At 40.3% G+C, this 12,455-nt stretch overlaps 1 protein-coding gene across 1 annotated transcript in view; it reads left to right on the top strand.

Annotated features, from left to right (window-relative positions):
• The window catches only part of SLC9C2 (solute carrier family 9 member C2 (putative)), a 98,136-nt gene that overhangs the window by 37,031 nt on the left and 48,650 nt on the right, over nucleotides 1-12,455 (top strand). The window contains exons 8-10 of the mRNA XM_040262806.1: nucleotides 246-389; nucleotides 2,650-2,818; nucleotides 8,094-8,175. Of these exons, the coding sequence (XP_040118740.1) occupies nucleotides 246-389; nucleotides 2,650-2,818; nucleotides 8,094-8,175 (395 nt within the window). The remainder of the gene's footprint in view (nucleotides 1-245; nucleotides 390-2,649; nucleotides 2,819-8,093; nucleotides 8,176-12,455) is intronic.

Consider the following 12,455-nt stretch of genomic DNA (forward strand, 5'->3'; position numbering starts at 1 on the left):
ATCCCCTACTCCTATCTTGCTGTTCTTTTTCCCCACTGGTAACCACTAGTTTGTTCTCTATATCTGTGAGTCTGTTTCTGATTCCAACAAAATAGTTTTTAAATGTTGATAGTAGTGGTGATAGAGGCAAAGACCTCTGCTAAGACAAGAATGGTAGATATGTGATAGATACTTTTATGTGAAAAGAAAACTATTTTAAAAAAAGCACATCCCTTAAAGTGTGATTTCCTTTCCATTTATCCTAGGTTTCTAATAATGTTTTCATGTATATTCCAACATTTAATATACACTTTCTTTGGCATCGTAATTGGATGTGGAGAAATCAAATATTTTCAATTTCACACTGTAGTTTTCATGTTTATCTTATTTGTAACAGTGAATTTTGTAAGGTAAGGATTATAATTTAAAGTTTGCTTACTGGACTCAGGTTCTCAAGTCCAGAATTAGAATTGAGAAGTGGGTTATAGCAAAAGGAGCTGTGGACATGCAGTCAGGAAACCTGTATTGTTGTCAAGGTCCTGACAATAGCTTGCTGTGGAACTGAGGGAAAGTCTATTTACTCTTCAAGGTTTCATGTAAAGAGAGAAAGGGCAGAAGAGCAGCATCAGCATAACCAATGAGCTTGATAGAGATGCAAATTCATGGGCTCATCCCATTTAACTGATTTGAATCTATGGAGATGAGATGCAGGAAACTGTTTCAACGTGTTTAAGTGTGAGCACCCCAGGAACCAGATTATTGGCTCCTAACATTTTGTTACTTCATCATCATTTATTATTGTCACGACTATGATAAAGCCATTTATTTAACATTAACTGTGCACAGTATGTCACAAGAAAATAAAGTATGTCACGGTTTCCATTGTTTCCCCATCTATTTACCATGAAATGATGGGACCAGCTGCCATGATCTTAGTTTTTTGAATGTTGAGTTTAAGCCAGGTTTTTCACTCTCCTCTTTCACCTTCATCAAGAGGCTCTTTAGTTCTGCTTCGCTTTATGCTGTAAAGAGACTTATTGAGAAAAACGTGTTGGAGATGGTGAGTCAAACAAAGGCCTGGATGTCATAATCATTGCTAGCATGTGTTAAGTGCTGACCACCCTCTAAACATCATTCTAAGCCCTATGAATGTTACTTCATTTAGTTGAATCTTCATGAAAGTCCTTTGAAGCAATTCAGTGACTATTATTTTTCCATTTTACAGATGAAGAAATTGAGGCTTGAAGAGATTAAATAACTTGCTTAAGGTTTCATAGTAATAAAAGTCTAAATTTGAACCTAAGTAGACTGACTCCAGAGCCTTTGCTAAACTGCCTTTCTCTTTTTGATATCAGGAAATGACATCAGTTGTTCTATTTCATCTGAACTCAATGGTATTTTAGAGAAAAATCATTTAGTAAGGCTGAAAATGTTGGTAATTACTTTGCAAAAGACTTAAATGCAAAGTGGAGGTGCTGTGCTGTGCTAAGTCGCTCAGTCATGTCTGACCCTTTGCGACCCCGTGGACTGTAGCCTACCAGGCTCTTCTGTCCATGGGCATTCTCCAGGCAAGAATACTAGAATGGGTTGCCATGCCCTCCTCCAGGGGATCTTCCCAGCCCAAGGATCGAACCCAGGTCTCCTACATTGCAGGTGGATTCTTTACTGTCTGAGCCACTGACAAGCTCCTTAGAAGGTCATGGCAGGGTTCAGAAATTAAACCAGGAGGACCTGTAGATCCTGAAGAGTTTGCCCAAATCAATTATAGATGGCAAATTGTAGATAACAGGAATCCTCTAAATTGTCTTATGAAATTCATAGCTAAGTGACTGATACACAATATCTTTTTTGAAGCTGAAATATATCAATTGTATTTCTGCTGAAATCTCATTTGAAGGACAATGAGATGCAAGTCGATTACAGATAGAATCTAAATTTTAGCATAGAGTCCTATAGAAAAATAATCTATAATGAAAGGAGGCAGGAATTGAAATTATTTGTGTGATTTAGTGTATGATTCTTGGGGTGGCTCAGCTGGTAAAGAATCCACCTGCAATGCAGGAGACCTGGGTTCAATCCCTGGGTGGGAAGATCCCCTGGAGAAGGGAATGGCTACCCACTCCAGTATTCTGGCCTGGAGAATTCCAAGGACTGTATATCCATGGGGTTGCAGTCAGACACGACTGAGCGACTTTCACCTTCACTTTCTTGTAGCAGCTCAAAACATTTGGTTGAGCTAAATTTATTAAAATGTCTACAATGATTTTACTTTTTCCTCATGACAGGTCCTTCTGGTCTAATTTCTGAATCCTGTCATGACCTTCCAAGGAGTTTGTCAATGTTATCTGAAGAAGTTTCCCTGCAGGGATTTACTACCAAAATCCTAAACAGCACACACTAGTATTAATGATAATTTCTTATACGTGTATAGAACTTCTAGCCTTATTTTTGAGTATTATATGCAAAATTTAGATAGTAGATTTGGTTGTCCCAGAAAGTTTGAACAACTTATCAATAAACTGGATTGACTTCTCTTTTCTGAAAAAATTTTCATGAAATTTAGTATTTGCTACATAGTATCAACCGTACCCACCCCCCAAAAAAAACCAAAAACCCAAAACACATGAATACATAAGGTGTTATTTAAACTAAATGTTTTTCTTTCAACAGGTTTGTTACTGTTGTGTTAGTGAGCCCTGTTCTGATACATTCAAGTTATGAGTACAACTGGAGGTGGGGAATTGTTACAGCATGGTCTGGAATTAAAGGAGTTTTTAGTTTACTCTTTGCTCCTGAAGTTCATAATCTGGCTGAACAAAGAGTAGAGTCACCACAGCTGGTAAGAAAAATCATATCCCATGATTATTTATGTTTACTCATTTTATTTTGTAGCACTCTTCATAGTACCCAATAATAAAAGCTAACCATGTAAAAAATTAGATTTGGAGAATGCATTCTTTTAAGTAGAAAGGAACTTATGGAGGAAAGTTAATATTGACGGTGTGAAAGGGACCAAATATCAAGTAATGGTGATGGCTGTGGGAGTGAGATACACTTGGGATTGAATTTGGGCTCCACCATTCACAGGTTGAGTGATGTTGGGTGAGTTTTTTAGACTTGTGGGACTTCAAGTTGAAGATCGCAATGATACTTAGTAAAACACTTGACAGCTTAGTAAATGTTCAATAGGTGTGTTGAACATACAAATGCTGTTTTTCAAGAGCTGTCAGAAAGTATGAAAAAACCAGTACCCTATTTAGAGCATTCCAGTTCCCATAACATCAGAGGGAAAACTGAAATGCTTATTAAATATACTAAGGAAAAAAAGATTTTATAAATGTTTGAATTAAGGATCTAGTTAATATTTAAGTCTTTTCATTTCAGTTCAGTTCAGTCGCTCAGTCGAGTTCAACTCTTTGCAACCCATGGACTGCAGCATGCCAGGATTCCCTGTCCATCTCCAACTCCCAGAGTTTACTCAAACTCATGTCCACTGAGTCGGTAATGCCATCCAACCATCTCATGCTCTGTTATCCCCGTCTCCTCCCACTTTGAATCTTTCCCAGCATCAGAGTCTTTTCAAATGGGTCAGTTCTTTGCATCAGGTGTCCAAAGTATTGGAGTTCCAGCTTCAGCATCAGTCCTTCCAATGAATATTCAGGACTGATTTCCTTTAGGATGGACTGGTTGGATCTCCTTGCAGTCCAAGGGACTCTCAAGAGTCTTCTCTAACACCACAGTTCAAAAGCATTGATTATTTGGCACTCAGCTTTCTTTATAGTCCAACTCTCACATCCATACATGACTACTGGAAAAACCATAGCTTTGACTAGATGGACCTTTGTTGGCAAAGTAACATCTCTGCTTTTGAATAAATTGTCTACATTGGTCATAACTTTTCTTCCAAAGAGGAAGCATCTTTTAATGTCATGGCTGCAGTCACTATCTGTAGTGATTTGAATCCCCCCAAAATAAAGTCAGCCACTGTTTCCATTGTTTCCCCATCTATTTGCCATGAAGTGATGGGACCAGATGCTGTGATCTTCGTTTTCTGAATGTTGAGGTTTAAGCCAACTTTTTCACTCTCTTCTATCACTTTCATCAACAGGCTCTTTAGTTCTTCTTCACTTTCTGCCATAAGGGTGGTGTCATCTGGATATCTGAGGTTATTGATATTTCTCCCGGCAGTCTTGATTCCAGCTTGTGCTTCATCCAGCCCGGCGTTTCTCATGATGTACTCTGCATAGAAGTTAAATAAGCAGGGTGACAATATACAGCCTTGACGTACTCCTTTTCCTATTTGGAACCAGTCTGTTCCATGTCCAGTTCTAACTGTTGCTTCCTGACCTGCATACAGGTTTCTCAAGAGGCAGGTCAGGTGGTCTAGTATTCCCATCTCTTTCAGAATTTTCCACAGTTTATTGTGATCCACACAGTCAAAGGCTTTGATGTAGTCAATAAAGCGGAAATAGATGTTTTTCTGGAACTCTATGCTATGGCAACCCACTCCAGTGTTCTTGCCTGGAGAATTCCAGGGACGGGGGAGCCTGGTGGGCTGCCGTCTATGGGGTTGCACAGAGTCGGACATGACTGAAGCAAGTTAGCAGCATCAGCAGCTTGCTTTTTCGATGATCCAATGGATGTTGGCAATTTGATCTGTTTCCTCCGTCTTTTCTAAATCTACCTTGAACATCTGGAGGTTCATGGTTCACGTACTGTTTAAGCCTGGCTTGGAGAATTTTGAGCATTACTTTACTAGCGTGTGAGATGAGTGTAATTGTGTCGTAGTTTTAGCATTCTTTGGCATTGTCTTTCTTTGTGATTGGAATGAAAACTGACCTTTTCCAGTCCCATGGCCACTGTCGAGTTTTCCAAATTTGCTGACATGTTGAGTGCAGCACTTTCACAGCGTCATCTTTTAGGATTTTAAATAGCTCAACTGGAATTCCATCACCTCCACTAGCTTTGTTTGTAGCGATGCTTCCTAAAGCCCACTCAACTTCACACTCCAGGATGTTTGGCTCTAGGTGAGTGATCACACTATCCTGATTATCTGGGTCATGAAGATCTTTTTTTCTGTGTATTCTTGCCACCTCTTCTTAATATCTTCTGCTTCTGTTAGGTCCATACCATTTCTGTTCTTTATTGAGCCCATCTTTGCATGAAAAGATGCATGGTATCTTTCCCTTGGTATCGCTCTATCACTTGAAGAGATCTCTAGTCTTTCCCATTCTATTGTTTTCCTCTATTTCTTTGCATTGATTACTGAGGAAGGCTTTCTCATCTCTCCTTGCTATTCTTTGAAACTCTGCATTCAAATGGATATATCTTTCCTTTTCTCCTCTGCCTTTTACTTCTCTTCACAGCTATTTGTAAGGCCTCCTCAGACAACCATTTTGCCTTTCTTTTTCTTGGGGATGGTCTTATCCCTGCCTTCTGTACAATGTCACAAACCTCCATCCATAGTTCTTCAGGCACTCTGTCTATCAGATCTAATCCGTTGAATCTATTTCTCACTTCCACTGTATAATTGTAAGGGATTTGATTTAGGTCATATCTGAATGGTCTAGTGGTTTTCCCCACTTTCTTCAATTTAAGTCTGAATTTGGCAATCAGGAGTTCATGATCAGAGCCACAGTCAGCTCCCAGTCTTGTTTTTGCTGACTGTATAGAGCTTCTCCATCTTTGGCTGCAAAGAATTTAATCAATCTGATTTTGACATTGACCATCTGGTGATGTCCATGTATAGTCTTCTCTTGTGCTGTTGGGAGGGGGTGTTTGCTATGACCCGTTCGTTCTCTTTGCAAAGCTCTATTAGCCTTTACCCTGCTTCATTCTGTACTCCAAGGTCAAATTTGCCTGTTACTCCAGGTATTTCTTGACTCCCTACTTTGGATTCCAGTCCCCTATCATGAAAAGGACATCTTGGTGGGGGTGTTAGTTCTACAAGATCTTGTAGGTTCTTCACAGAACTGTTCAACCTCAGCTTCTTCAGCATTATTGGTTGGGGCATTGACTTGGATTACTGTGATATTGAATGATTTGCCCTAGAAACGAATAGAGATAATTCTGTTGTTTTTGAGATTGCATCCAAGGACTGCATTTTGAACTCCTTTATTGAATGTGATGGATACTCCATTTCTTCTAAGGGATTCTTGCCCACAGTAGCAGATAGAATGGTCATCTGAGTTAAATTCACCCATCCCAATCCATTTTAGTTTGCTGATTCCTCAAATGTTGACATTCACTCTTGTCATCTCTTGTTTGACCACTTCCAACTTGCCTTGGTTCATGGACCTAACATTCTGTGTTCTTGTGCAGTATTGCTCTTTACAGCATTGGACTTTACTTCCATCACCAGTCACATCCACAACTGGGTGTTGTTTTTGCTGGCTCTGTCTCTTCATTCTTTCTTTATGTCGTTTAGGGCTAAATAAAAAATTAATTTCTTAAAAAATTTTGGCCTAGGCTACATTATCCACAGTGCAAGACAGAACTTGGTTTCCTTTCTACTCTCTCTCAAAACCTTTTCCCCATGGGCCACCCAGTGGATTTCCAGGCCAGTGGGAAATCAGGCAGTGGCAGCATCAGTGGGATGCTAGCAAAGGTGCAGAGAGCCCAGAACATCTGCTGACAGTGTTAGCGTACCTTAGTATTTGTGACAGTACTCTATGAGCTCGCTGGATAGGTCATTAGAAGTTTCTAGAAGTCCCCAGGATATCCCTGCCACTTCCTGGTGAGATGAATCCCAAACCTACTCCTGGGAGGGTGAAAAGCACCTAAATAATGTTAATTAAGAACACTACCCATCAGGACTTCCCTGGTGATCCAGTGGTTAAGTCTTTACCTTCCAATGCAGGGGGTACGGGTTCAATCCTTATTCAGGGAGCTGAGATCCCACTTCCATTGGGGTCAAGAAGCAAAACTTAAAACAGAGACAATATTGTAACAAATTCAATAAAGACTTTAAAAATAGTCCAGTCCAAAAAAAATTCTTACATAAAGAAAGAGCACTACCCACCTCCCAAGGAACCTTAATCTGGAGGTAAATGTACAGAGTTTTTCTTGATATTATCCTACTGCAAGTACAGAATTTTCTCTTCTTTGCTCTTTTACTCCTGTCCTAGAAGATCCTAGGAGTACAGTAGTTTTTCAAATGTCTTTTCTGGAAGGAGCAAATATCACTTCCCTCATCTTGTATGTGAGGAAACCAAAACCAAACAAACAAAAATAGCATGTTAGTGAAAGAACTCAGGCACCCTAACTCCCAAAAGAGAAAGAGCTGATTTTTTAATAGTGCTTTAAAAAATAATGGAGTATCATAATCATCGCCATCTTTCCTGAGGATTTACACTCCATGTCTGTGGGCATGGTCTGGAAATGCATTTGGAGTCCAAATATACCTGTGGTTTTGCAGTGAGTTTGGGTCCTTCCATGTTCCAGAGGAAAAGAATAATGACCAATATTTGAGCTCCCTCAGTTTTCTTTTGTGCAGGGAATTGGTCTAAAGCCAAGACAATGAAATGTTAACTAACATGTGAGTATCATTTCCCAGTGTTTCCCAAATCTGTCTGATGTTATGAATCCGTTTGATCCCACCCCAGACCTACAGAATCAGAATCTGCAGGGAATTAACCTGGGAGTCAGTGTCTTTAAGAAGCACTTCAGGTGCTTATTAAATAAGATCAGTCGTTTGGGGAATACTCTCTGAAGATGCATTGCTATTAACTCCACGTTTCAGTAAAGGACATTGAGACTCAGAGTAGTTAAGTTCACTGGCCTCAAATTCCATGGTTAGTAAATCTCAGAGCCAAGATCTACAAATGTGATTATGCTTCGGTGCAGTGCCTCTCTGAACCCCACTGCAGTTCCTGTCTGCTTCTTCAGAGCTTCTTGTAAGGCTTTCTGTAGTAGATGCTTGCGGTAGGTGCATTTCCCTGTCACCACTGCCTGCTGTTGCTGAACTTTCTGCCCCAAAACAGCCCTTTTGCCTCTTCTTACTTATCAGAGGTAGGATTTAAAAATGTGGATTAAGGTAGAAATTTTGTTGGTGATTAACTGAACAATGATTCCCTTTGGAAAACTTATTAATGTGTATGTGTTTTGTCTTTCAGTTTATATTGTACATACAAGTAATATCCTTAATGACCTTGGGAATAAATTCATACATGATGACTCGTTTGGCCAGGACATTAGGTAAAGTCTACTTAACCAGGAAGAATAATGTGAATAGATTGTTGCTAAAGGTGGGACATTTCTTCTGGAGCTCAAAGAATTGATCATGAAATCACTCAGTTTTCATTCACTCCCTGTTAATAGAAACCACATTAATAGTGCCTTAAACAAGACAGAAGCTGTTTCTCACCACCCCCCATCAGAAAATCAAGAAGAGTAGGATGGTTCTGTTCTACGAGGTTGTCCAGAGATTTCAAATCCTTCTCTTTCATTCCTCCTCTGCTTTTGGGGTGTTGCTTTTATCTGCAGGGTAGAAGTGGGCTCACAGTCACTGTTATCTTCAGTCCAATCAACTAGAAAGGGAAAATGGGGTGGGAGTGATGGTGGTGGTGATAGTGTCAATGGAAAGTAAGAAGCTTATTTAAAGAAGCTTCCTTCTGCCTCCAGAAGTTGTACATATCATTACCACTCACAGTCCATTAGCCAGAACTTAGTCTCATGGGCACACAAGGGCAAAAGAAGATGGGAAGTACTATCTTAACTGACTGGTCAGGTGCTTAGCCAAAGCATGGAGATTCTACTGGGAAAGAAAGAAGAGGAGAATGAAGGGGAACAGTATGCAGGCTCTGCCAGAGTTGCCTATTTCTAGAAAAAATGTGAAGCTCTTGATAATAAAGTATATAAATATAATAAAATCACAAAAAGGCCCATGATCAATAAAGAAATCAGGATAAGATAATCAGTGGCAGTGGAGTCCATGAGGAGAGAGAGGGTGGGGCAGAATTACACAGAGTCTTGGAGGAGTAAGGCCTTAGTATCGTCCAGTGTCCCATGGCCTGATCCCGTGCAGAGACCTGATTTTGTCAGTGTCTAGAATTAATCAGATGGCTAGGTATTTACATCTGTTGCACTCCCAGGAGAATAGACAAGCAGCAGAAAATCAATTTATTAATTTATAATGAGGATGATTTCTTTCTATGTCTGAAATAATTGTGATCATTATTCAGGGTGAAAGTGAAAGTGAAGTCGCTCAGTCCTGTCCGACTCTTTGCGACCCCATGGACTGTAGCCTATCAGGCTTCTCCATCCGTAGGATTTTCCAGGCAGGAGTGCTGGAGTGGATTGCCATTTCCTATTCACCTCTAAATACCAATTTCCTTAATAAATCAAATTAGTAATCAGAAGGTTTCTTGGAAGGTGTGGAACTTGGGAGAGATTGATGGAAGGGTACTAAGGAAGGAGAGTTCTTATAAATAGAGAAGTAGCTTGGTGATTTCAGCTTCTCTGCTTGTGTCTTTCCATAGTTCTGCCCACTCCTGAAACTGTGCCATATCAACACTATGGAAGAGCTTCTTGTGAAAGCTGACCTCAAAGTCTAGGGCTCCAGTATATGAATAGGACTAGTAAATGGGGCAGAGTTCTGGCAGCGCTCTTTCTCCCCCAGTCATGGGGTTTGCTCTTGTTTGCAGTGGAAAGTTATGCTTGGTCCAGCACGAGCTTGCTACGCTGGAGTGTGAGTGAAGTTAACCCGATCCTTGAAGGTTTGCTTACCCCTCCCTTCCCACCAATTTTTATAGGCTTTCACGGATCTAGACCCACTCTGCTCTCTTGGCTTATGACATGGCATCTGGTTTTCTCCCATGCTTGTTTGCTTGAGATTGCTCTTACATTGATACTCAGAAACAAGATCAAGAGGTTTTACTATCATGGAAATATTTTTTTCTTCTCCTTTCTTCCCATACAATTTTTTTTTTTTTTGTATTTACATGAACCGTGAACTTCCAGATGTTCAAGCTGGTTTTAGAAAAGGCAGAGGAACCAGAGATCAAATTGCCAACATCCACTGGATCATGGAAAAAGCAAGAGAGTTCCAAAAAAAAAATCTATTTCTGCTTTATTGACTATGCCAAAGCCTTTGACTGTGTGGATCACAATAAACTGTGGAAAATTCTGAAACAGATGGGAATACCAGACCACCTGACCTGCCTCTTAAGAAACCTATATGCAGGTAAGGAAGCAACAGTTAGAACTGGACATGGAACAACAGACTGGTTCCAAATAGGAAAAGGAGTACGTCAAGGCTGTATATTGTCACCCTGCTTATTTAACTTCTGTGCAGAGTACATCATGAGAAACACTGTACTGGAAGAAACACAAGCTGGAATCAAGATTGCCGGGAGAAATATCAATAACCTCAGATATGCAGATGACACCACTCTTATGGCAGAAAGTGAAGAGGAACTAAAAAGCCTCTTGATAAAAGTGAAAGAGGAGAGTGAAAAAATTGGCTTAAAGCTCAACATTCAGAAAACGAAGATCATGGCATCCGGTCCCATCATTTCATGGGAAATAGATGGTGAGACAGTGGAAATGGTGTCAGACTTTATTTTTTGGGATCCAAAATCCTTGCAGATGGTGATTGCAGCCATGAAATTAAAAGACGCTCGCTCCTCGGAAGGAAAGTTATGACCAACCTAGATAGCATATTCAAAAGCAGAGACATTACTTTGCCAACGAAGTTCCGTCTAGTCAAGGTGATGGTTTTTCCAGTGGTCATGTATGGATGTGAGAGTTGGACTTTCAAGAAAGCTGAGCACTGAAGAATTGATGCTTTTGAACTGTGGTGTTGGAGAAGACTCTTGAGAGTCCCTTGGACTACAAGGAGATCCAACCAGTCCATTATGAAGGAGATCAGTCCTGGGATTTCTTTGGAAGGAATGATGCTAAAGCTGAAACTCCAGTCCTTTGGCCACCTCATGCGAAGAGTTGACTCATTGGAAAAGACTCTGATGCTGGGAGGAATTGGGGGCAGGAGAAGGGTACAACAGAGGATGAGATGGCTGGATGGCATTACTGACTCGATGGACATGAGTCTGAGTGAATTCCGGGAGTTGGTGATGGACAGGGAGGCCTGGCGTGCTGCGATTCATGGGGTCTCAAAGAGTCGGACATGACTGAGCGACTGAACTGAACTGAACTGAGCCTCGGAATTTTCATTATGAAACAAATATGTATGTCACATATTTTATCCTCAGAATCGATGCTCATCCTTTCTAGAGTTACTCTCATGTTAGCATGTAATTGACAAAACTGAATTTTATCAGGAAGAATTTCTTCCACCTGGTCTAATGCTTTCCATCCTCTGAATCTAGAGCTTGTCGTACTAAGTGAAGTAAGTCATAAAAAGAAAAATAAATACCATATGATATTACTTATATGTGGAAGCTAATAAAAATAAGACACACATGAACACATTTATGAAACAAAAACAGACTTACAGATATAAAGAACAGACTTGTGGTTGCCAGGAGGGAAGGGAGGGAAGGACTGGGAGTTTGGGATTAGCAGACACAAACCTTTACAGATAGGATGGATAAACAACAAGGTCCTACTCTATAGCACAGGGAACTATATTCAATATCTTGTGATAAATCATAATAGAAAAGAATACGCAGAATATGTATGTGTGTGTGTGTGTGTGTGTGTATATATATATATATATATATATATGTATGTATGTATATTAGAGCAAGGCTTCCCTTGTGGCTCAGCTGATAAATAATCCATTGCAATGCAGGAGACCTGGGTTTGATCCCTGGGTTGGGAAGATCCCCCGGAGAAGGGAAAGGCTACCCACTCCCAGTATTCTGGCCTGGAGAATTTCAATGGACTGAATAGTCCATAGGATCACAAAGCAAGGTCCAATGCTGTAAAGAGCAATATTGCATAGGAACCTGGAATGTCAGGTCTATGAATCAAGGCAAATTGGAAGTGGTCAAACAGGAGATGGCAAGAGTGAATGTTGACATTCTAGGAATCAGCAAACTAAAATGGACTGGAATGGGTGAATTTAACTCAGATGACCATTATATCTACTACTGTGGGCAGGAATCCCTCAGAAGAAATGGAGTAGCCATCATGGTCAACAAAAGAGTCCGAAATGCAGTACTTGGATGCTATCTCAAAAATGACAGAATGATCTCTATTCGTTTCCAAGGCAAACCATTCAATATCCCACAGTTATCCAAGTGTATGCCCCAACCAGTAACGCTGAAGAAGCTGAAGTTGAACGGTTCTATGAAGACCTACAAGACCTTCTAGAACTAACACCCAAAAAAGATGTCCGTTTCATTATAGGGGCCTGGAATGCAAAAGTAGGAAGTCAAGAAACACCTGGAGTAACGGGCAAATTTGGCCTTGGAATGCGGAATGAAGCAGGGCAAAGACTAATAGAGTTTTGCCAAGAAAATGCACTGGTCATAGCAAACACCCTCTTCCAACAACACAAGAGAAGACTCTAC

This window comes from Oryx dammah, unplaced genomic scaffold, assembly GCF_014754425.2.
Source record: "Oryx dammah isolate SB20612 unplaced genomic scaffold, SCBI_Odam_1.1 HiC_scaffold_21, whole genome shotgun sequence".
Taxonomy (NCBI): Eukaryota; Metazoa; Chordata; class Mammalia; order Artiodactyla; family Bovidae; genus Oryx; species Oryx dammah.